General features: G+C 39.2%; 1 protein-coding gene across 2 annotated transcripts in view; it reads right to left on the minus strand.

Annotated features, from left to right (window-relative positions):
• SYTL4 (synaptotagmin like 4) overlaps positions 1-26,905 on the minus strand; it is a 54,940-nt gene that overhangs the window by 6,451 nt on the left and 21,584 nt on the right. Inside the window, exons 2-14 of one of the 2 annotated variants that reach the window (XM_017658905.3) lie at positions 24,900-25,079; positions 24,432-24,647; positions 24,218-24,327; positions 23,898-24,000; positions 8,288-8,389; positions 7,728-7,803; positions 7,295-7,385; positions 7,076-7,179; positions 6,364-6,459; positions 5,091-5,269; positions 4,687-4,789; positions 4,021-4,182; positions 313-421 (exon numbers count right to left, since the gene is read on the minus strand). In XM_017658905.3, coding sequence (XP_017514394.2) covers positions 313-421; positions 4,021-4,182; positions 4,687-4,789; positions 5,091-5,269; positions 6,364-6,459; positions 7,076-7,179; positions 7,295-7,385; positions 7,728-7,803; positions 8,288-8,389; positions 23,898-24,000; positions 24,218-24,327; positions 24,432-24,647; positions 24,900-25,009 — 1,561 coding nt within the window. In that variant the 5' untranslated portion in view covers positions 25,010-25,079. The remainder of the gene's footprint in view (positions 1-312; positions 422-4,020; positions 4,183-4,686; positions 4,790-5,090; positions 5,270-6,363; positions 6,460-7,075; positions 7,180-7,294; positions 7,386-7,727; positions 7,804-8,287; positions 8,390-23,897; positions 24,001-24,217; positions 24,328-24,431; positions 24,648-24,899; positions 25,080-26,905) is intronic. The other variant, XM_017658907.3, reaches the window with a different exon arrangement.

Here is a 26,905-nt window from a genome sequence, read left to right on the forward strand (position 1 = left end):
TGTCCCTCAAACTTCACTACTCTTTTCAATCACCCTTTTTCAGCCCTAAAGTTTCTGTTCTGCCCTCTTAATAGCTTGCCACAGGTGAAGCAAGACCAAGTTTAAAGGCCTGAAAAAAAAAACTAGAATGTCAACCCTAAGGTTGAAAAACACAGAAATGTGTTTTTAAATTTACTAAAGGAATCTTCCCTAGGAGATGACCCAGGGTGCGTCTCAATCTGGTCTCCCCAGCAGCTCTAGCCACTAGTCAGCATTGCCACACACACCCTGTGCAGAAGACTAAGAGCTACCAGAATCCCAAAGAAAACTCACTCTTCTTCCGGTCACCTCCAACAGGGAGCTTGGAGGCTGGGATGTATTTCAGTGAAACCACCAACTCGCCTTTGTGTGATGGCAAGCCAGTCGGGGACTCAGCACTGATCTGAAACACAGGGAAAGCCGACAGGTCATGCGGGGCTTCTTGGGAGCTTTAGGGACCTCTTGCTGAGGAGATTCTAAACTTACCCCCACAGACAGCTTCATGGCATAAGAAGACCCTTCTCCTTCTGAAGACAAGCCGGGGTCCCTAGATCAGGGCAGCCCCAGGTTTCTAAGGCAGTCTCTTCAGAAAGAGGAGCAGCAGAGCCAACAGAGACCTCTGCATTGTCCACTATTTTGCTATTTGGGGGATACAGTTACTAGATTCCAAAACCCCCAAAGGTCTGCTAGCAGGGCTGCCACACAAAATCACAAGGTCTGACACTATGACAATGAATCTTGCTGCCAGCACTGTTAGTAACAGATAAAAAGTGGGAACAAATGTTAATCAATACAGGAAAGGCTAAATGAGTGATTTTAATGTCCTCATATGGCATATGACATGCAGTCACCAAAAAGAATGCAGAAAATCTCTACCTGTTGGCATAGAAAGATACCCAAGACATACTGTTAAGTCAACAAAACAAGACAGAGAAAAAATATGCCACTTGTATTAAAATATATTCATATATGTACATGTGAATATAAATGTATGTAAATAATGATTATCATCATTATCAATTACATAGTACTTACTATGTGCCAGGTACTATTATAAATACTTAAAGCATGTCATTTTGTTTAATCCTCAAGATAGTCCCTATGAGATAGGTACTATTATCCCCATTTTACAGATTATGAAACAGAGGAACAGAGAGGTTAAGTAACTTGCCAAGTGCCACACAGTAATTGACAGAGGCAGATTTGAAATTCAGTCAGACTGGTTCAAGAGTCCACGCTTTTAACCATAATATTACACTGCACAGAAAAATCTAGAAGGATACAAACTTAACAATTATTTCTTCTAAGGAGGGGAGCAAAATATGGAGAGGAAAGAGGACTTTTGCATTTTACCCCATATATATCTATAGTGTCTTTTTAAGGAGAATGGTATGTATGACTTTGATGATTTTCAAAGACGAGAAGTATTCTTTAAAAGAGAGCTTATAAAGGTTTGAAGGTGAGGTGGAAGTCTGCTACCAGGATTTGAATATGGCACAATTTTTAATTTTACACTTACATACATTACTTTTGATCTGTGATTGTCCCTATCACTAGAACCTAAATGTTAGAAGGGCAGGAATCCAGTCTATTTTTGTACATGTTAGTATGCCTGACACTTATCAAAGTACCAGCACATAATAGGTGCTCTACAAATATTTACTGAATGAATGTCTGGGATGAGCAGCAAGTGGAGTACCCCCTTTGGCTGTGGGTAGCAGAACTGCTTCACTCTATTGGATCTCTCTTGAGAACATGGCTCTGTTGTTCATGCTTAGGTATCCAGAGCATGAGCTGGTACATCCTAGAGGCACCTTTCCACCTGCCTGTGTTCACTGGCACTTCTCTAACGTAAGTTCTCACCGCTGAGCATACTGATGCCAGAAAGACATACTCCCCATTGGTTTGAGAATATGTATCACATTCCTAGAATGCATAAAATTTAGTATATGAGAGAGACACAAAATATTAGGAAGGTGGATGCTGGAAGAAAAAACTAAATGGGAGCAAATAGATTACCAGGGCAAAAAATGAAAAAGCAAAAACAATAAATGCAGACTATCTTAAGTTAAAGTATTTATGTAATGCTGGACTGACCTTTTTGTTGTTTATAAAATGTCTACACAACTGATTAATTTCTAGATTGTGAACTTCAGTGGACCCTTAAAATTTGGAGTTCAGCTTTAGCTAGAAATTGACATATTTGTTTCAGTAGCATATTTTCATTCTGGCTCAATATAATTGCAAAGAGCAAGTATCTCCATTTTAATGCAGATTTTTCTTTTGATGTAAGCTATTTTTATTGGCAGAAGTTCATGATGGGTTACAGTGACATTTCCAATATAATTATATCAACTATAGTGCCCCGAGAGAATGACTTGAGTATTAAATGCTTAAGAAATTCTAAATTCATAATAATATGCTATAGTTCAGTGGTAATTACTTTCCTGTTCTTATTAGTATTTAAAGGGACAGATTTAATTTGGTTACTTTTTTTTGGAGGGCAGTAGCTATCAAAATATTGAGTGTATATTTTCTTTGACTCAGTAATTCCACCACCTGAAATTTCTACTACAGTTATGTTCACACAAGAAGGCCAAGATATATTACAGCATAGTTTTAGCAGAGAAAAACCAACAATTTAAAAGTGGGAAATAGTGGGAAATAGTATGTAAATTATAATACAGACACACAAGAGAATTCTATACAGCTATTAAAATGACAAAGATTTGTAAGTGATGGCATAGAAAGATGTGCATGATAAACTGTTAATAACAAATCAAGATATATATACACAATCAGGTTCATATAAGCATATTTGTATAAAAATGACAAAATGTAATTCCATATGTGTATATCCATGCTGCTTAATACAAAATTGCTATAAAGATATCCAAGTAGTTCACAATGATGTTATTCCTAGGAAATGGAATCCACTTTTCTTTTTCTAGATTTCTATGTGTTTTAATTTTGAACCATGTGCATATAAATCCTTTTATTCTTAATTTTCCCAATAAGCAATACATGTGACATGGTAAAAAGTTCATGCACTGTGTATAAAAGGGCACATAGAGAGAACTAAATCGTCCTCCCACCTCAGTCTCTCTTCCTAGAGGCAGCCACTAGTACTAGTTTCTCATCTGTCTTTCCAAAGATATTCTAGCATCATGTACTGTTTAAGCACCTAAAGTGCTAGTGTAAAAAAATTTTATGGCAGAACCTTGCCATTGAACCGTTCTGATAATCAAGAAGTCCTAACTCTCCTTTGGCAACTTCATCATAACCAGAATGACAGTAACCTACTGAATGCCCATTATGTGCCAGGCACCGATAGGTACCTTTTATACAATCTTGCAAAAAAAGGAATATTATTATCTCCATTTTATAGACAAAGAAATTGAGGCTCACATAAATTAGGTCACTTAGCTAAGTTATTTTATCAGATAGATGACTTACCCAGCTGGCAAATAACAGAACCAGAATTCAAATCCAGGTGTGCCCACAAATCCCAGGCACTATAATGCACACTGCTACACTCTCACCCGAAATGCCACCTCCAAAGTAAAATTTCTCTGGCTTGTATGACCAAGAGCACAGCACCTGGAACTCCATGAATTTCTACTTACCACTTCTTTAGTGAAAGGTTAGCTTAAGAAAGGAGTGTAGATTAAGATATGCCCAAAAGGCTAGTTTGGAGAGAGGTGCAAGGTAGGATGTTAGGATACGCCGATACACTGGAAAGTTAGGGGGCAACGCTTGGCACACATATAACAGACTTTTCAAAGGAAAACCATGGCTTCATCCTTTGCCTGGCCTACACAGAAGAGATTACTCACACTTGACATACAAATGCATCTAAAATTACTGTCCAACTCAAAAACCCCAGCAGGGGTTTCTTCTAGAATGCAGACTATATTCAAAGACACTACCAGCATGTACCAGCAGAGGTCACTGCAGACAATTCTCCCTCAGATCCAAACTGTAAATTGTTAAAGCCACTACCTTTCCATGTAAAGGAAGGCAATGATCTAGTTTCTTATCAAGCGTCCAGGAATCCATCTGGACCTCTGCTTCTCCAAGGAAAGTGTTTCTGCCAAAACGGCCATGATGCCAAACTGAGAACTGCAAAGTCCTCTGGGCCAGGAGAGATTCTGGGATCTCATACTGTGAAAGAAAAGGAGAAGTACAAGATAATTTGTTTGTTGTTAACTCCAAAAAACATTATTCCAAAATCCAAACAACCATACCCAAAGTCCATAGGGCTGAATATCAAATTATATTAGTCCCTCAGCACTTTGAGTTTCCTCACTCAAAGCCTCATTACCACATTTCACAAACATGGAAGGACCTGGAAAATTACTTTTGCCTAGAGTGGGTGAGAGAACACTGGGATATTTGAAAAGGCCTGCCACAAAGACTCCTGATCCCAAATGACATTTCCAAATGAGATTTGTGGCCATGTAAATCTCCAACTTCAGAGCAATAAGAAAGCAATAAGAAAGCAATAACTTCTCTGGGAGGCTGGGATGCGTACAGACACTCATAGTGTATCCTCAGACAGACACAGCCATGAAAAACGAGGTCAATGACCCATGTAGCAGAGGAATAGCAACAGTTTAGCACACAAGACAAAGCAAGTGTTCCTACCTTCAGGGTCCAGATACTTACTCGAAGGATTTCATCATATAGTGGTTTGATGGTGTCCCGCTTGATGCTGGTTTTTCTTTTTCCTTGGCGGGACTTGTCAGGCAAAAGGTAAGTCTTCACATATCTAGAAACCAAGGAGAGCACTGAGTAATTCACCATCTTTTCTCAAGCCCGTTCTTCACTTTCCTGTTCCCCATAAACACATGCTGTGACAAAATGAAAACGTTGCATCAGGCCCTCTCAGACATGCCATTTCTGTATTTTCCCAATCCCGGCCCCTTTCCCACATCTCCCCTAACCACTCTCCCCTAATCACACCTCCCTGTCTGCCCAGGAAGTGATGACCTCAGTTCAAGAGTACCCAGTGAAATGCCAGAGTCTGAGCTCTTATCTCAGAGCAGCTGTCAAATTCCAGAAGCACTCACGGGTTAGAGCGTTTCTTGGCTTCATCAGCATAGGCCAGCTGGTGGCACTCCTTCACGTGGATGGCCAGAGTCTGTGCTTGCTGCTCATACTTCAGGGAAAAGGCTATCTTGCCAGTCACAAAGATGTTACCGAAATCGCCAGCTTCACTATAGATGCTCATCATGCTGCCAATTGTACTCTGAAGATAAAGCACCCACAAACATAGGATGAAAGCATACTCCCCTCCCACAGTGCCCACGCCTTCCCTCCTGGTAAGGCCACAGCCACTGGACACAAGTTTCAGAAGCTCCTGCAACAAGCCAGCACTGCCAGAGGACTTGTACCCAGAGTGTAAGAGCGAGTAGCACTCTCACAATTGTTCAGGTTCATAAATCAGTTCATGGCTCACCTAGGCCCTCAGCTTCTCTTCTTCCCCTCTTTTTTTTTGACATATTTTATTGTTCATTTTCACCTGACCCAGGAAGTGGGCAAGGAGTAGAGAGAGGTATGGTGCTCTAAACCCATTTTGGTATGTTATATATGCCAAAACGTTGGCTAGATGGGATCATTTACTAACTAAAACAGAATGCCTAACTACCTGTGGGTTTCTTTTATCCACCTTATCCCTATCAAGACCCTAGAGAGAAGTGACTTGTACCAGAATTGGAGGGAAAATCCCACCAGAGGTGAAAAGATATCTTCTTCTCAGGTAATATCAGCTCTGCAAGCCCATCACTCATCCTGTGCATGAGCAAAAACAAACTCTAATCACCCAGGTTCCTGACTCTGTTTCATTAAACATCAGTCTTCATACTTAAAACAGAATGAGGCCCTGATTCTTAAATGTCCTTTACTTCATGATTCTGATTGGCATTGTTGCTCCTTAATCATACCCTGACGTCAATTAACCCTGCCAGGACCCTTCTCATGCCACTCAACACCCTTGAATGTGATTTTGGATAGGGCTATAATGAAGAAATCTCATGTGGCTCACTTCATGGCCTGAGCACCTCTTTAGGGGAGAAGTTACAGGTTACTGTTCACAAAGCTGTCATGAAGCACATGGCTAGCCCGAATTACCTTGTGTAAGAAGCTCTGGGGCAGAGGCTGAGGAAATTACTTAGCTGTTCAGTAAGCAGCTATGGTCTAAATTGAGGATACAAACAAATGCACCTTACTTACCTGGAAAGAGTGGCTAGGATGACTTCTCTAGATCCTGACTCTGGTCTAGGAAGGCACTTCCTTCCTCCCTGGTACCCCAACATGTCTACAGCCACAGGACTAAGAATTTACCATGGATGAGCCACTTCGCATGCTGCTTCTGGCTAGCTTCTGGCGATGCAAATTTACCAGGTGGTCAATGTCTTCTTCTTCTTCCTCTTCCTCTCCCTGGGACAACAAATATGGACCCAGAGTTAATAAAAATAAGAAAAAATTCAAATAATATCTTCCCTTTAGTAGGAGACATAATTGTTGTTAAGCAATGAGGTATCACGTATGCACATACCCTTATTTCCATGTCTTCCCATTTCAGTCTTCCAACCTATATTCCAACTATCCTTCTCAAATCTCAAAAGAGTAAGATAAGAATATCTGTTTCCCATTTAACTGCCCCAACCCAGCCATCCCTTTACATTTTAATCAAAACAGGTATTTATTTGAGCCCCCAAACATGTATCAAGCAATGTATTAGAAGATAAAAAGAGACAGTGAAGCAATAATTTGCAATCACAATATAAGTTGATCATGGGGACTGTTGAACCACTGTGATGTACATTTGAAACCAACATAAGATTGTATATTAATGACACTTTAATTAAAAAAAAGAGAGACAGTGAAGACAGCCTCCTTCTTTAAGCAGTTCAGCTACCAGATTTACTTTAGAAATTCAGAAGAATCAAGATTCATGTTGCCTCTTCGTAAAGAATTAAGTATCCAATACTAAAGTCAACTCTAGATGTATAAAATTTCATACAGTGACCAAGTGAAATACAAGGGTACTTACTATATCCACACTGAGGCCTGGGACCGATTTGCTTCTGTCTCCCAAGCAGCCACTTTCATGCCCCACATCTTCTGGGCGAAGATCGATCACAGACTTAGTATATTCTGAGCGGAAGACCAAAAACCCAAATCAAAAGAGACATAAACTTCTTCATACCAAGAATCCATTAAAAGTACTGAGAATGTCAATTGCAAATGACCATGAAGGGAAATCCACTACCTGAAGGCCTGAGGATTTTTCTGGTGTTCTTCTTGAATATCATTTCGCCCTCATCAACAGATACCACATTTTGATTCCCAGGTTGAGTGTCCTAGGAAGGGATAAAGGCGATGAAATGGAAAAGGACAGTTGGGAAGGTAGAAGAATAGCCTTAAGAAGGAAGCTTAGATTTTTCACTAAACTATGACAAAGTTAAAGAAAAGATTAATTTAATTTTAGGAATTTTATTGAATCCTATAAAGTAGTACAAAACCTATTATCTCACATTTCAAGCAAATCTAAGAAAAGGTTCCCAAGTGAATATGAACTAAAGATTGTTTAGTTGAATTCTTGATTTAAATTCTTCCTGAGAAGGGAAAGAGAGAAAGAGAGACAGAGACAGAGAGAGAAACAGAGACGGAGAGGGACTGACTAACCAATAACTAAAGCTTACCTTTTCTACTTGAGATTTGGGGGCAGACATCTTCTTCCATTCTGGAAAGAGGCCCGATTTATCCAGAGAGTCTCTCCTGGAGGTAAATACAGAAGTTATAACAAAATCACCTCCTCTCCCCAAGATGTATGAAAGGAGAGCCACTGGCTTGGGGTCACTGTAGTAACTCAACCCAGAAGGTAAACTTCATATCTGATTTACCTTGAAGGGATTCAGATGATCAGACAAGCAACTTTGCACATACACAAACCCCCAAACTCCCACTCCTCAGGGACAGCAGCATCAGCAGCTGCCGGCCCAGGAAGAGTCCTCCAAGGTGGAGCAGCCTGTGGAAGTTTGCTCGCTCCAGAAGGCTAAGCTCAGAGCCAGCAGTAGAAGTGCTACTGAAAGACCTGTGGCAAGGTCAGAGAAAATACTCACTCGGCTTACAGAGGTCAGAAGTCAGAACACTGAAGGCCTAGGAGCCCTGTGTCCTATCACTGAAGAACAAAATGGGAACTTGGGTTGATCAGAGGGGCAGGGACCTGTGTGTATGTTTAGGTGGGGGTGGGGGGCCTCACCTGGACAGGCTATCTGAGTCAGCTGTGTAGCTGTCCAGACTCTCACTCTCAGCCTCCAGCGCACTCTTTCCACTTTTGAGCTTGGGCACTTCAAATGGCACACTAGGATAAAAACCAAGAGCTGATATGTAAAGCAAGTGCGCTCTCCCACCAGGAGTCAGAATTCCTTCCAATCCATTCACAATGGTAGCCTAAGCGGTCTCTAAGGTAAAAATCTTGAATATACTTTTAAAACTGTTCTGTGATTCTCCATTGCTGTTGGGATGGAGTTCAAACTCCTGATTTCTTGGTAGTAGTCATCACATATGTAATTATTTGTTTACGTCTATTAGACAAATTAATTTGTTCAGTAATTTAAAGAAATGATTTGTTTAATGCCTTTCTCTTCCATTAGACTAAGTTCCATGAAATCAGTGACCACATATCTTGTTCACTGCTATGTTCCCAATGCCTAGAAGAGAAAGTAGCATAGAGTGGGCACTCAAATATTTGGGAATGAATTCCTGAATAAATGCCCTCAGTGGGGCTTAAAGTATATATATAAATAAGCACTATGTTTAGAATACAGCATTCAGAAGACCAGAATTCTCTTTCAGCTTAAGGAAGGATGACCACAGGCATTCCAAACAACAGTTGTCATCTCTAAAGAGAAGGACATGAGTCCAGGGACCCTTACCTCAAGGAAGCTGTGAGAAAACCAAGGAAAGGAAAAACAAATCATTCTTCTTCAAGTATATCAAGTAATTTCACTTGGCTTCCAGGACCCCCTACTCTCCTGGTCCTCTGACCTCACTGGCCACTCCTTCTCCCCTCCTAGACCTCTAATCTTTGGATTGTGTTTAGGATTATTCCTTGGACTGCTTCTCTTCACTATTTAGAATTATGCCTAAATGACCTCATCTAGTTTTATGGCTTTAAATATCCTCTAAAAACTAATAACTCCTAAATTTATCTCTCATTCAAATGACAGACATATTTCCAACAGCCTCCCTGACACCTCTGCTTGGATGAATAGAACACAGCAAGTCCAAAGCCAAAGCCTTAATCCTACCCCGTATTTGTTCATCCCTCAATTTTATCAAATGGCAACTCCCTTCTTTCATTTCTCAGGTCAAAAATCTTAAGAATCATCCTTGACCCTCCTTGTTCTCTCACAATATAAATAGAATCTGTTACCAAATCCTCTTCATTCTATCTTCAATGTATATCTAGAATCTGATCAATTCTCGCCCCCGCCACTGCCGTTACCCTGGTCCAAACTACCATCTCTAGCTCTTGGATGGTTGCGATAGACTCCCTACTTCTGCCCTTGCTCCCATACAACCTACTCTCAAACAGCCAACAGGAGTTCTTAAAATATAAATACAACATAGAAAAACCATACAACCCAGCAATTCTACTCCTAGGTATAGATCCAAGAGGATTGAAAACATGTGTTCACACAAAAACTGTACACAGAGGCAGAGCCAAGATGGCGGTGTGAGTAGAGCAGTGGAAATCTCCTCCCAAAACCACATATATTTTGGAAAATACAACAAAGAAAACTCTTCCTAAAAGAGAGACCAGAAGACACGTGAAAACATCCAGATCACATCCACACCTGTGAGAACCCAGCACCTTGCGAAGGGGGTAAGATACAAGCCCCGGCCCAGTGGGACCCGAGCGCCCCACACACCAGCTCCGGGTGGGAGGAGAGGAGTAGGAGCGGGGAGGGAGAGGGAGACCAGGACCACTAAATAGCCAGCCCTAGCCATCCACACCAGAGTGTAGACACAGTGCATGTGTGGGATCCTGGATAACAGGGAAACAGGACAGTAAGACCTGTGAGCAGGTCCCTGCAGCCAGTGCCCTGGGGACAAAGAAAAGCGACTGCTTTTTGGAACTTAAAGGGACAGGGACCCCACAGCTGGACACAAGCATCCTGGGACACTTAGTCCAGAGCAGGGAATCTGGGGAACTCTCGGCACTCTAACCCCCTGGGCAGCAGGGAGCACGGAGGCCCCTCACAGAGATAAATAGACTCCCGGCTGCTCCCCCTCCAATGCAGCTCCACCATATCGGAGCAGCACCCCAAGGCAGGCCATGCCCACAACAACACTGGAGATAAACTTCATTGCAGCTGGGAAGGAAGCAGAAGCCCTGTCTGCGCACAGCTGCCCAGCACAAGCCACTAGAGGTCGCTGTTCTCCCAGGAAAGGAAGGTCACAAACCAACAAGAAGGGAAGTTCTTCCAGCCGTCACTCATGCCAGCTCTGCAAACTATCTCTATCACCATGAAAAGGCAAAATTTCAGGCAGACAAAGATAACAGAGACAACACCTGAGAAGGAGACAGACCAAATCAGTCTTCCTGAAAAAGAATTCAAAATAAAAATTCTAAACATGCTGATGGAAATGCAGAGAAATATACGAGAGGTAAGGGATGAAGTCTGGAGGGAGATTACAGATGTCCAGAAGGAGAATACAGAACTGAAACAAACTCTGGAAGGATTTATAAGCAGAATGGATAAGATGCAAGAGGCCATTGATGGAATAGAAACCAGAGAACAGGAACGCATAGAAGCTGACACAGTGAGAGATAAAAGGATCTCCAAAAATGAAACAATATTAAGAGAAATGTGTGACCAATCCAAAAGGAAAAATATCCATATTATAGGGGTACCAGAAGAAGAAGGGATAGAAAGTGTCTTTGAAGAAATAATTGGTGAAAACTTCCCCAAAAATGGGGAGGAAATAATCGAACAGACCACGGAAATACACAGAACTCCCAACAGAAAGGACCCAAGGAGAACAACACCAAGACACATAATAATTAATATGGCAAAGATCAAGGACAAGGAAACAGTTTTAAAGGCAGCTAGAGAGAAAAAGGTCACCTATAAAGGAAAACCCATCAGGCTATCATCAGACTTCTCAACAGAAACCTTACAGGCCAGAAGAGAATGGCATGATATATTTAATGCAAAGAAACAGAAGGGCCATGAACCAAGGATACTGTATCCAGCACGATTATCATTTAAATATGAAGAAGGGATTAAACAATTCCCAGACAAGCAAAAGTTGAGGGAATTTGCCTCCCACAAACCACCTCGACAGGGTATTTTAGAGGGACTGTTCTAGACGGGAGCACTCGTAAGACTAAACAGATGTCACCAAGAGAAAATAAAATCACAGCAAAGAAAGCACACCAACCAAATACTAACTAAAGGCAAAAAATAAAATTAACTACCCACTAAAAGCAGTTAAAGGAAACATGAAAGAACACAGAATAAAACAACCAATATAAAAAGAATGGAGGAGGAGGAATAAGAAGGGAGAGAAGAAAAGAATCTCCAGACAGTGTATATAACAGCTCAATAAGTGAGCTAAGTTAGGCAGTAAGATACTAAAGAGGCTAACCTTGAACCTTTGGTAACCATGAATGTAAAGCCTGCAAAGGCAATAAGTACATATCTTTCAATAGTCACCCTAAATGTAAATGGACTGAATGCACCAATCAAAAGACACAGAGTAATAGAATGGATAAAAAGCAAGACCCACCTATATGCTGCTTACAAGAAACTCACCTCAAACCCAAAGACATGCATAGACTAAAAGACAAGGGATGGAAAAAGATATTTCAGACAAACAACAGAGAGAAGAAATCAGGGGTTGCAGTACTAATATCAGACAAAATAGACTTCAAAACAAAGAAAGTAACAAGAGATAAAGAAGGACACTACATAATGATAAAGGGCTCAGTCCAACAAGAGGATATAACCATTATACATATATATGCACCCAACACAGGAGCACCAGCATATGTGAAACAAATACTAACAGAACTAAATGGGGAAATAGACTGCAATGCATTCATTTAAGGAGATGTCAGCACGCCACTCACCCCAAATGATAGATGCACTGGGCAGAAAATAAGTAAGGACACAGAGACACTGAACAACACACTAGAACAGATGGACCTAATAGACATCTATAGAACTCTACATCCAAAAGCAACAGGATACACATTCTTCTCAAGTGCACATGGAACATTCTCCAGAATAGACCACATACTAGGCCACAAAAAGAGCCTCAGAAAATTCCAAAAGATTGAAATTCTACCAACCAACTTTTCAGACCACAAAGGTATAAAACTAGAAATAAATTCTACAAAGAAAACAAAAAGGCTCACAAACACATGGAGGCTTAACAACATGCTCCTAAATAATCAAGGGATCAACGAACAAATTAAAATAGAGATCAAGCAATATATGGAAACAAATGACAACAACAACACAAACCCACAACTTCTGTGGGATGCAGTGAAAGCAGTCTTAAGAGGAAAGTATTTAGCAATCCAGGCACACTTGAACAAGGAAGAACAATCCCAAATGAATGGTCTAATGTCACAATTATCGAAATTGGAAAAAGAAGAACAAGTGAGGCCTAAGGTCAGCAGAAGGAGGGACATAATAAAGATCAGAGAAGAAATAAATAAAATTGAGAAGAACAAAACAATAGCAAAAATCAATGAAACCAAGCGCTGGTTCTTTGAGAAAATAAACAAAATAGATAAGCCTCTAGCCAGACTTATTAAGAGAAAAAGAGAGTCAACACACATCAACAGAATCAGAAACGAGAAAGGAAAAATCACGACGGACCCCACAGAAATACAAAGAATTATTAAAGACTACTATGAAAACCTATATGCCAACAAGCTGGAAAACCTAGAAGAAATGGACAACTTCCTAGAAAAATACAACCTTCCAAGACTGACCAAGGAAGAAACACAAAAGTTAAACAAACCAATTATGAGCAAAGAAATTGAAACGGTAATCAAAAAACTACACAAGAACAAAATCCCCAGGCCAGATGTATTTACCTCGGAATTTTATCACACATACAGAGAAGACATAATACCCATTCTCCTTAAAGTTTTCCAAAAAATAGAAGAGGAGGGAATACTCCCAAACTCATTCTACAAAGCCAACATCACCCTAATACCAAAACCAGGCAAACAACCCACCAAAAAAGAAAATTACAGACCAATATCCCTGATGAGTGTAGATGCAAAAATACTCAATAAAATATTAGCAAACAGAATTAAAAAATATATCAAAAGGATCATACACCATGACCAAGTGGGATTCATCCCAGGGATGCAAGGATGGTACAACATTTCAAAATCCATCAACATCATCCACCACATAAACAAAAAGAAGGACAAAAACCACATGATCATCTGCATAGATGCTGAGACAGCTTTTGACAAAATTCAACAACCATTCATGATAAAAACTCTCAGCAAAATGGGTATAGAGGGCAAGTACCTCAACATAATAAAGGCCATATATGATAAACCCACAGCCAATGTTATACTGAACAGCGAGAGGCTGAAAGCTTTTCCTCTGAGATCAGGAACAAGACAGGGATGCCCACTCTACCCACTGTTATTTAACATAGTACTGGATGTCCTAGCCATGGCAACCAGACAAAACAAAGAAATACAAGGAATCCAGATTGGTAAATAAGAAGGTAAACTGTCACTATTTGCAGATGACATGATATTGTACATAAAAAACCCTAAAGACTCCACTCCAAAACGACTAGAACTGATATCAGAATACAGCAAAGTTGCAGGATACAAAATTAACACACAGAAATCTGTGGCTTTCCTATACACTAACAATGAGCCAAAAGAAAGAGAAATCAGGAAAACAATTCCATTCACAATTGCATCAAAAAGAATAAAATATCTAGGAATAAACCTAACCAAAGAAGTGAAAGACCTATACCCTGAAAACTACAAGTCACTCTTAAGAGAAATTAAAGGGGACACCAACAAATGGAAACTCATTCCATGCTTCTGGCTAGGAAGAATTAATATCATCAAAATGGCCATCCTGCCCAAAGTAATATACAGATTTGATGCAGTGCCTATCAAATTACCAACAACATTCTTCAACGAACTGGAACAAATAGTTCAAAAATTCATATGGAAACACCAAAGACCCCAAATAGCCAAAGCAATCCTGAGAAAGAAGAATAAAGTAGGGGGGATCTCACTCCCGAACTTCAAGATCTACTACAAAGCCATAGTAATCAAGACAATTTGGTACTGGCACAAGAACAGAGCCACAGACCAGTGGAACAGATTAGAGACTACAGACATTAACCCAAACATATATGGTCAATTAATATTTGATAAAGGAGCCATGGACATACAATGGCGAAATGACAGTCTCTTCAACAGATGGTGCTGGCAAAACTGGACAGCTACATGTAAGAGAATGAAACTGAACCATTGTCTAACCCCATACACAAAAGTAAATTCAAAATGGATCAAAGACCTGAATGTAAGTCATGAAACCATAAAACTCTTAGAAAAAAACATAGGCAAAAACCTCTTAGACATAAACATGAGTGACCTCTTCTTGAACATATCTCCCCGGGCAAGGAAAACAACAGCAAAAATGAACAAGTGGGACTTTATTAAGCTGAAAAGCTTCTGTACAGCAAAAGACACCATCAATAGAACAAAATGGTACCCTACAGTATGGGAGAATATATTTGTAAATGACAGATCTGACAAAGGCTTGACGTCCATAATATATAAAGAGCTCACCCACCTCAACAAACAAAAAACAAATAATCCAATTAAAAAATGGGCAGAGGAACTGAACAGACAGTTCTCCAAAAAAGAAATACAGATGGCCAACAGACACATGAAAAGATGCTCCACATCGCTAATTATCAGAGAAATGCAAATTAAAACCACAATGAGATATCACCTCTCACCAGTAAGGATGGCTACCATCTAAAAGACAAACAACAACAAATGTTGGCAAGGTGTAGAGAAAGGGGAACCCTCCTCCACTGCTGGTGGGAATGTAAATTAGTTCAACCATTGTGGAAAGCAGTATGAAGGTTCCTCAAAATGCTCAAAATAGACTTACCATTTGACCCAGGAATTCCACTACTAGGAATTTACCCTAAGAATGCAGCACTCAAGTTTGAAAAAGAGAGATGCACCCATATGTTTATCACCGCACTATTTACAATAGCCAAGAATTGGAAGCAACCTAAGTGTCCATCAGTATATGCATGGATAAAGAAGATGTGGTACATATATACAATGGAATATTATTCAGCCATAAGAACAAAACAAATCCTACCATTTGCAACAACATGGATGGAGTTAGAGGGTATTATGCTCAGTGAAATAAGCCAAGCGGAGAAAGAGAAATACCAAATGATTTCACTCATCTGTGGAGTATAAGAACAAAGGGAAAAACTGAAGGAACAAAACAGCAGCAGAGTCACAGAACCCAAGAATGGACTAACAGTTACCAAAGGGAAAGGAACTGGGGAGGATGGGTGGGTAGGGAGGGATAAGGTGGGGAAGAAATAAAGGGGGTATTATGATTAGCATGCATAATGTGGGGGCTGGGAGAAAGCGGAGGGCTGTGCAACACAGAGAAGACAAGTCATGATTATACAACATTTTGCTATGCTGATGGACAGTGACTGTAATGGGGTTTGCTGGGGGGACTTGGTATAGGGGAGAGCCTAGTAAACATAACATTCTTCATGTAATTGTAGATTAATGATAGCAAAAAAAGAGAGAAAGAAAAGTGGGATTACTCCCTGATAGGATAAAACTAACTGCAAATCAATGATTAATGCATGCTTTACATATCCTTAATTTTGATCTTTTAAAGTGTGTCAGATGATCAGCTATGGAAGTACATTTTTCTGATAATATTCCTTTCTCTTAAAAGAAAAAAAAAAGCAGTTCCTGTGTGGTGATCTCCAATAGGTTCTTCACAATGGTATAAAGGTCATATCAAAGTGTGGGCAAAGGGTTTGTTTGTTTTATACAGAGGATCAAAGCCTAATTTGGCTACCCAGAAAATGAATTAAGATACAATATGAAGAAGAACTTCCAACATCAACATCCTCTGGAAGAGTCATTCCAGAAGATGATCATCAAAAAACTTCAACAAAGATCCTGGCGCTGTTGCAGTTGTATCCGCATTCATCCCACTGGTTCCTGGACTTGCCATTGGAATGAAGAAGGAGATATCTAAGCTGGCCTGTGCATACAGTGAAACAACAAATTTGACTGGATCTATACTGTCGGAACTCAACCAAGAATTAGGGGAAGTGCAAATTGCAGCGCTCCAAAATCTTGCGACTATAGACTATCTACTGTTAAAAGAACATATGGGATGTGAACAGTTCCCAGGAATGTGTTGTTTTAATTTGTCTGATTTTTCTCAAACTATTCAAATTCAGTTAGACAATATCCATCATATCATTGATAAGTTTTCACAAATTCCTAGGGTACCTAACTGGTTTTCTTGGTTTCACTGGATATGGCTGGTAATTGTAGGTCTGCTTTTGTTATGTAGCTGTATTCCTATTATGTTAATGTGTGTATGCAATTTAATTAGTAGTTTAAAACCTATACATGCTTATGTTACTCTACAAGAAGATATGTCAAAGAAATAATCAATCTTCCCATGTTTTCTTCCGTCTGCTACTTCTATAGCTTTTCTTCTTCCTTCCTAATTACAACCCTTTAGTAGAATTCATGCCTCATATTGAAAATTACTGAGTATCATAATTCTTCCAAGTGGTAAAGATACCTCAAGACAAATGCTGGGCATAGAAGCCACAGGGCATAAATCTGCAAAGAAGTAAAAAGCTAACATTTTCAAACAATATTGCTTCTCTCTCACTTAACAACTTTACATTTCCCTGTATGGCCCCGGAAGATGACTGCTTAGCCAGAGACAGGTAAGATTCCTCAAGGGAGGAACAACCTAAGACAGGCACAGTCGCAGGGGGGCCATCGGGTGAGAAATTGGGGATCAACAGAGGTGAGGCTTAGAACCTCACCCCCCCCCTGTTTTGAGAGAAATCTTCTTTACCCGTGGATGTTTTGTTGTCTTTGTCTAGCTTGGATTAATACTTAGTCTATAGGCACACACCTGATCATCTGCATTTGCCCTCTTACAGCACTAAATTATGTTTTCTACCTTTATCTTGCATCTACCTACCACTTCAGAATTTTATTAAAATAATAATAAGGGAGAAATGTGGGATTCACATATAAATCAAGTATAAAAATCAAATGAATACTCATATCTGATTTGATTGTTTATAGTTCATGATGCGTGATCAAAACTGAAAGTTTCTGTGATATGACTGCCCTTGCACTGTTCATCATGTAAGAACTTATTCACTATGTAAGAACTTGTTCACCATGTAAGAACTTGTTCGTTATGCTTCAGAAGATTGGAGACTGTTGAGAATTAGGCTTGGGGTTGATTGATAATTGTGCATTGAGTCCCCTATACAGAATTTCATTGTTGTTAACAACCATTTGATCAATAAGTATGAGAGATTCTCTTTCAAAAAAAAAAACTAATGCATAAACACCCTTGGGAATAAATGGCAACCACATTGCAAAAAAAAAACTGTACACAAATGCTCATAGTGTCATTATTGACAATAGCCAATCGGTGGAAACAGTCCAAATGTCCATCAACGGATGAATGGGTAAACAAAATGTGATATAGCCATACAATGATACATTATTGACAATAAAAAGGAATGAAGTTCTGATACATGCTACAATGTGGATGAACCTTGAAAACATTAGCTAAGTGCAAGAAGCCAAACACAAATGGCCACATTTTGTATGACTCCATTTATATGAAATGTCCAGAACAGGCAAATCCATAGAGACAGGAAGGAGATTAAGGGCTGGGGTAAAGGGAGAGTCACTGCTTAGCGGGTACAGGGTTTCTTTCTGGGAGTGATGAAAATGTTCTGAGGTTAGACAGTGATGATGGTAGTACAATATTCTGAAAGTACTAAAAGCCACTGAATTGTATACTTGAAAATGATATATTTTATGTTAGTGAATTTTATCTCAGTTTAAAAAAATAATATCATGTCACTCAGAGCCCTCCTTCTCCCTCAAAGACAGAGTCCTTACAAGTGTCAACAAAGTCTTACAGCATCTGCTTTTCACCACATCCCTGTCCTCATGTTCTGCCACTCTTTCCTCCCTCCCTCAGTCCCAGATTCCTCAAACTCTCCAAATATAAACTCACCTTAGGTCTGACACCGGCCGCTTTCTCTCCCTAGAATGCTTTTCTTCCAGATACTCTGAGTTTGCTCCCTCATTTGCTTCATGTCTTTGTTCAAATGTCACCTTATTATTAAGACTTTTCCCTAGCTATCCTAAATAAAATAATTTATGTACACACACACTTTCCTAGCAATCCCTATCCCTTTAGTCTAGTTCATTTTCTCCACAGTTCTTGTTGGCACCTGATACATGATATATCTACTTGATTATTTAGTGTCTGTGTCCCCCAGCCCCAAATCTAAGGTCTATAAGCAAGGGACTTTGTTGTATTCATCAGTGTATCCCACTGCCTAAAACAGTGCCTGGCAAATAGCAGGCATTCATAAGTATTTGCTAAACATGTGAACAACTAATAAAGAAACAAAGAACAAAGTAACCAAAGCCTATATTATCTTAGGCAGTAAAGAATAAACATTCCAAGTTATCACTTGGATTATCATTCCAAATATTTCATGATATTTGAGATAGCTCTATGAAAATGGATAGTAGGGGTTGAAATCTTAGAACATGTAAGAGGTGAAACAGTGGTCATTTCTAGAGAGGCGTATTAGCTTTATAGTCCAAAACACAGCAAGGCACTTGATTTAATTTTTACTTTAAATTCATTCTTCTCTGCCCTTTGCTTAAAGAACCCAGATTGGAACCATTCCTCCAGAGAGGTAGTTTATCAATGGCTTATGGAGAGTGTTTTCTGCTTGTATTTTTTTTCCTAAAGATTAATACGTACTGATACAAACAACCCTAGGGCAAAAAAGCAATTACTTGACATCTGTGCAGAAAAAAATAGACTAACAGACAGGAATCCTGGGCTCTTAACTATCTGTATGATCTCAGGTAAATCACTTATCCTGCTTTCTTTTCTGTAAAAATAAGGGGGTTGAATTAGATTTCCCCTGAGGCTCCATAACTTTATGGAAAAGATCATTTTTGGCCACTTAATCCATTTCCATGTTTGGGATAAAGAAGAGTCTTCTGGGTGCAGCAAGACAAGAGGTCACAGCCAGCCAGAAGCAATAGGTTTCAGAAATTGCATTCTGACTAGTGATGTCAGATGTGTTAATCATATTCAGGAAATAAAAGCCATTCTTATCCACAAAGGAAAAAGGGGGCCTCATCACCTAGAACAGATGAGTCACCCACCCAAGGCTGTGTGATTAAAATCACACTACATACATCCAACGAAACACCATACAGAGAGCAAAAGGAATGACATAGACCCTTGCACTGACATAGAAAGATGCAATGTTATATTTTTCTATACTTGTTTCTTTTTACACCTTGAGTTATAACTGACATAAATAAATTGCATATGTTTAAGTGCGATTTGATGAGTTTTGACATATGTATACGTATACATTTGTAAAACCATCACCACAATTAAGTTAGTGAACACATCTATCACTCTCAAGAGTTTCCTCCTGGCCCTTCATAATCAATCCCTCCTTCTCTGCCCCCAGTTAAGTACTGATCTGCTTTCTGTCACTAAAATTTAGTTTTCACTTTCTAGAACTTTATGTAAACAGAAACATACAGTATGTCTTCTTCTTTGTTTGGCTTTTTCACTCACCATGATTATTTTGAGATTCATCCATGTTATTGCATTGTATTAGCAGCTCATTCTTTTCCATTGCTGAGTAGTATTCCACTGTATAAACAAACCACAGTTTATCCCTTCACCTATTAATAGACAGTTGGGTTGTTTCCAGTTTTTGGTTGTTACAAATACAGCTGCTATGAACTTTCATGTACAAGTCTTTGTATGGAGTTATGCTTTACCTTCTTGAGTAAATACCTAGGAATGGAATGGCTTAATCACAAAGCAGGTGTATACATTTAACTTGTTCGGACACTACTAAACTGTTTTTCAAAGTGGCTGTACTATTGTACATTCCTGCCAGCAGTGCATGAGAATTCCAGTTGCTCTACATCCTCACCAACAGTTGGTATGGTCAGTCTTTTTAATTTTACCTATTTTAGTGTGTGTATACTAGTATCTTATCATGATTTTAATACACATCTACCTAATGGCTAATAATGTTGGGCATTCCTCATATGCTTATTTGAAATATCTGTATATTGTTTTTGGTGAAGTGTCTGTCCAAATCTTTTGCCCATTTTCTATTTGATTATTTATATTATTGAGTTTTTAAAGTTCTTTCCCTTTCATTATTTTGTCACTTGACATGTAATATAGTACAATCCTTTTTTAAAAAGGAATTAAAAATTTAAGAATCCAACCCATATTTGTACATTTAGAGAGTCTGAAGTCCATATGCCAGGACTATTAATGACTATTAACAATAATTATCTGAGGCAGAAGCAGTGAAGTTACTGGGGACTTACTTTATATATTTCTATACTGCTTTTCAACAATCATCTAAAACATGGTAGAGCTGAGGAAAAGTTAGGGGGAAGGAAACCACAAATAACAAGCCAAAAATTCACCAGAAGTAACCAAATGGAGAAAGGAGTAAAGCCTCAAGTCATAAAGTTCAAAAAGTCATGGCTAAGAAAACAGAAGAAAGATTTAGTTCAGCCTAACTCCCTCCAATGTGGAGAAGTGCAGACTGAGTGAGTAGACAGTCTTGGGATAAGTCAAGGAAATCAGAAGTCCTAACAATTTGTTGTCCCAGATATCACTAGGAGCCCCAACAGAGGCAGACAAGACTACTGGGGCCTGTCCTCTCTCAGGATGCTGGTATGAGCTAGAGGATGCACCCAGAGCTGGACTGAGGAACCCAAACATTTAAAACAATCTCAGGAGACCAAAACCCAGAACCCCCAAGTTGCCTTTTGCCTCTCCCCTGGATAACAAAAGAAAGTATATAGAAAGCAATATTCTACCCTTCAACTACAGATGGGTGTAGGGAAGAGAGAAATTGCTTCAAGTTGAGATGAGGAGCCTGTAAAGAAGAATTCACACATACCGTATCACAGCACACAAAAGATACAGGCAGAATTTCCCAGGTTAAACATGAGTAAAATGAAAAGAAATGGTCTGGTCGATATAAAAATATGCCATGTGTGTGGTGGGGGGAGGGGAGGAACTGAAACACTTGTAATATAGACAAAAATTCCATTCTGGAAAAGAATATAACCCTAGGAAAATAAGTAGCTCTCTTGTGAGTGCTTTAATACTACACAGGAGCTTAACAGAAACAGAGATTAGATAAACTTAATAAAAATAAGAGATTAGCAAGAGCTCAAATACAAGATGATAAAATGACAAAATGAGGTAGAAAGGAAGACTGAGAGCAAAGAACAAATTAAAACCAAAACAAGATAATTCATTCAAATAAGTAAATTAGATACAGAAAAAAGGAAAGGAGGGAGGGAAAAAGGTTAAAAGAAAGAAAATGGCTAAAAGCCAAAGTAATTACACTGAGGAAAGTGTTGCGCTAATCATGGTTAATTATTTTCATCGTTCTTGTTTTCTCTTGCATTTGATAGCAAAAGGACAGAAATGGAGGATAAAGAAATCCAATGTCCTTGAGGTAGAGAACTTAGGTAATGAAACAGAAAAAGAGTTCAGAGGATACAATACAGAAAACTTACCTAGCAATGAAGAAAGAACTCGTCAAGGGTACACTGCATATTATGGAGAAATGATACAGGATGATCACCATTTTGGTATAACCTTGTTAAATTACTAAACTAAAAGAAAAATAAAAGAAAATTTTCAGGCATACACACACACACACACACACACACACACACACACACACACACACACACATGCAAACAGTTAATTACCTAAAAGGGAGAAAAACAAGAGGCTGGGTGACCTCAGACTTCTTCACAGTTACCTTCAATGGCAGCAGGCAATGGAGTAGTGTCTACAGTATTCTGAGGGAAAGAAAGTGTGATCTAAGAATATAATATCCAACCAAGATATCATTCAGGTATAAAGGCACTAGCCAGACACTTAACATGAAAAATGAAATAAATATAGCAACCATAAGCCCTTCTGGAAAGAATTTCTCAGTGATAAAATCCAGACAGGCAAGAGATATATCAAAGTAAAGGAAGCTATAGTCCATGGTCAGCTTGTAAGCATAGTTCCTTCAAAACATGAACTAAAACTAAAGAAACAGATAAAACAAGTAGATGATTTATAATGTTACAAGTGCTGACAAAGTAAAAATAATATGAGTAATAAAAAATGCAAGTAGAGGAAAGAGTTGGCAGGAAGTTTAAGAAAGCTAATCTCCTCTTTTGTAGCAGAGTGCACTGATAATGCTTAATATTGAAACAGGTAGATATTTTTAAATGACTAAAAAATCATTTGACCCAGCAACTCCACTCCTAGGTACCTACCTAAAAGAAATAAAAATATATGTCCATACAAAAACTCACAGTGAATGTTCATAACAGCATTACTCACAATAGCCAAAAAGTAGAAACAACCCAAATGTCCATCAACACAACAGATGAATGGATAAACAAAAGTGGTATATACATATAATAGAATATTATTTGGCAATAAAAAGAAATGAAGTATTGATACACGCTACAACATGGATGAACCTTGAAAATACTATGTTAAGGGAGAAAAGAGAATCACGAAGGACCACATACTGTATTAATCCATTTAAATGAAATGTCCAGAATAGGCAAATATATAGAGATAAAAAGTACATCAGTGATTGCTCAGGGATGGGGAAAGATAGGGAGGTTGTAGGGAGTGATAGCTAAAGGGTGCAGGGTTTTTTTTTAAGGTGACAAAGCATTCTAAAATTGATAGAGGTGATGGTTGCACAATTCTGTGAATATACTAAAAACCATTGAATTGTACACTGTAAGTGAATGAATTGTATGGTATGTGAACTATATCCTGATAAGGCTGTTATCAAAAAGACACTAGAAAAAAATGACTGCTCAATGGTTTTTATAATACTTTTTTAGCTTAGCAGGACGTTAATAACTAATATATTTTATGCTAAAGAAACATTTGTCTGAAAATTAGCAATTTTTCAATTTTATTTCAGTGTTTTATTCTGGTAAATTCAAATAAAATTAAACAGAATGCTTTTAATTTAATGTATTATGATCATATTATGAGCGTTTTTCAGTCTATCCATTGACCCATCCCTCTATTTATATATAAGCACACAAGATATCTGAAATAATTGTCACATAATATGAATACTAGGGTAGTAGGAATTTGGGTGATTTGTTGCTTTCTTTGCTTGTTTCCTGTAGTGATTAAATTTTTAATTATAAGTATGTGTTGTTTTTACTTGTCCTCAAATTGATCTTATAAGGAACAAAGTAAATATGCTGAAATGTTAATATTTACATGTAGGTAGTAGGATTAAGAATGTTTTTTTCCCTCCCTCTTTATTCTTTTCTGCATTTTCCATATTTTCCTATAATAAACATGTATTATTTTATAAAAAGAAGAAAGTGAAAAATAATAAAATTAAAGGGATATATAACTTTTTTTATATGATTGGTTGGTTCTCACCTGCGTTCCTTCTGTTGCTCCTGAATGATCTTTCTTCCTGGCCAGACATCGCCCATCTGTGACTGATGAAGGAGGGACTGTCCCACTGTTTCCCTTTTATTCACTTCAAGATAAACAAAAGCATGGCCGTGTGGTGGTGAGAAAGAAAGGGAAACACATCATACTTCGAGGAGGCATGGTAAGAGTCTTTATATTCCCCACAAACAAGCTTAGCCCATGGGGTGAAGACACCACCAGTAAGAATACAGTAGAGTTCTACACTAGAGGATCTGTCACTGAGGTCAAGCACCGCAAGGAACCCTCCTAGACAGGCCCAGTACCTGCAGGCTTACGGCGCAGAGACATCCTAATTATCTCACTGCCTGTGCGGTAAGCAAAGCGATTCACTTTCTGGTCATAAAACCAGTCTCCAGTTGCCTTCTTCAGCTCTCTGGAAAGGAATAAAGGAAAATGACAAATGGATTTTTAAAAAAATGGCCCGTGTTGTTCACCACAGCTACGGCCTCATTTCCTCTCTGAGTAGGTGACACTCACATTTCCTTGGTGCACACCTTGCACCTCCAGGTGCCATTGCTTTCCTGGACACGGCAGTCCCGACACACCATGTGATTACAACCCTGACAAGTGTTGGTCTTGGGAGTCAAACGACCCAGGTTTTCCTGGCACCGGGCACAAGTCCGTTCGCTATAGTGTTGGCTGCCCCTCTTGGCCCCTTTCCTTTTTATCTCCAATAACTCATTCTTCAGTCGCCTGCCAAGACCCAAAAGAGAAGCACAAGTGGATTTAGAATCTGCATAAGTTGGATGGAGAAGAGTTGAGGGGTGGAGACAGTAAGACTATTCGATTCTGTGAAGGCAACACCCTCAGAGCTAAAACAGACCCAAGGAGGAGGTGCAAGCCTCCTGCACAAGTTCCTCTGGAAGTCAGAGGAGAGGTAATTGGAAAAGTCCAGCTGTTACTGATCAAAGGCGTGGGAGCCCTTGCTTTTTCTGGAACTCTTACCTAATCCTTTTCTCATCTGCTTTCCGGAGCTCATCGTCTCGTTGTAGGACATTGAGTATCAAATCCCTTTCCACGTCGGACAGAAAAGAGAGGTCAAGTATCTCCGACATGACTTATTCTGTTTTTTCTTCTACTCTGCTTTCTTCAAAGCAACCAGACCAGGAGAGCTATCAGAGTTGCCTGAAATTAGATAAGAAATCATTTCACACAGATAATTTTCCCTAGAATAGGCCCACAGACCTAGAGCCTTTTGGTAGGCTACCTTCCCCCTTGAGCCAAGCTAAAGAGACAACGTAGAAATATCTGGCCTATTTACCACTACTACTTCCACCTGAATTATACCTTGAAAATGAAGAGACTTTGAATTTTCAAAAAGAATAACTTATTCATGACTCTGGGAAAGGGTTGGGTCTTTTAGCATAAGCGTCTTACTCTGTATCATCAGAAATGTGCACAATACCTGTCAGAGTGGGCACTCAACAAATGTGCATGAAATGGGTGAAGATATTCTTGAGGTAGTGTTAGAAGTGAGAACTTTGGGAGACAGAGTAGGTGATTGAAGTTTTGAAGTGCAGTAGAGTGCTAAGTGAATCTTGGGAACATGGAAGCTGGTCAGGAAAGGAGATAAGTGCTTCAACTAGCAGGAGTCCCCATGTGGTTTTTTGACTCAGCTGAGTCAAACTCCCCCTCCATCAAGTGGATCATCAATTGTCCAATTTTCAATACTTTAAATGTTCTCAAGTCTCAAATCTATTAACCCAAATAATCATTCAGCTGATCTCTGTAGTGGAGGAAAACCTAGGTTAACTTGCTCAAGAATAAACAGTGAGTAAGTGAAGTTGCTGAGATTCAAGCCTAGGCAATTTGATCCTAGAGCTAGTGCTCTACTGGCTCTGTCCTGACAGGATCATGGCCAGCTCAATTATAAAATATTAAACATAGCAATCAAAAGCATTGTGGAAAGGAATTCCCACATGTGAGATTATGGCTGAAGCACTGGTCAAAAATTCAGCAGCTCCTGGATGAAATAGGTATCACCAATTGCCTGGCAGCTAAAGACCAAGGATGGCATGGGCACACTGGCAATGAAAACAAAAAATTTATTAGAAAAGTGGTGCCTGTAGAGAGGCAGAGATTTCTCTGATGACATGGGCACGTTGGCACTATAATGAGACTGAGCAGTATCAAAACAATAAGATTGAGGACATAAAGATAGCACTGTAGGAAAACAGAACTAATAGTACATATCTTTATTTTATACTCATAGACTTGACCAGAACTGCATCTCTCTGAGATCCTAAGTTCGTGAATCCCCACTTTCTGACCCCAGCTATTCCTGCTATCCCTATTCCTCAACCTCAGCAAGACCGCAGTCTCTTGAGCCCACTCTCCATTTTCTCTTGGTCTACTTACCTCCTGCTAATCTATCTTCCCTTCCTATCTATTCTGGACTCCAGACAACTCAAAAATTGAACCCTTCTCATCAGTATCTTACATACCTATATACCTTCACCCTTCAGCTTCAACTGCCCAGGAAAATTCCAATGCTATGGCCCACCTTGTCTGTTCCTATACCCAGACCCTACATAATTCCTGGTCTCCAGTCTCAGATGGACCCTCATTGTCACCCATAAGCTTTTTACTTGCCTTTAGTTCAGTTCCCTTACCTAGTCCCTTAGGGTTCTATTTTAAGTCTCCATTTATCTCATACTCCCTGTTCCCCTTCTTCCAGTTCCCATCAGACATCCTTGTTTCACACTTGTAAAAAATAATGTTTTTTGGATCCATCAGCCATGACCTGCTGATATCATCTCCCTGCCTCCTCTCCTCATCACTTGCCAATCTGAATCCTTTCAGAAAAGCCATGTCCCACCCCCAGCCCCATCTTCAAACATTAGTTACTATTTCCAACACTAACCCTGCTACCAGTCAGCTCACTTGAGATGCAGTCTTGCAGAATCAGTAGTGGGGAGAGGAAAACAGAACAAGAAAAAAATTTAAAGACA

This window comes from Manis javanica, chromosome X, assembly GCF_040802235.1.
Source record: "Manis javanica isolate MJ-LG chromosome X, MJ_LKY, whole genome shotgun sequence".
Taxonomy (NCBI): Eukaryota; Metazoa; Chordata; class Mammalia; order Pholidota; family Manidae; genus Manis; species Manis javanica.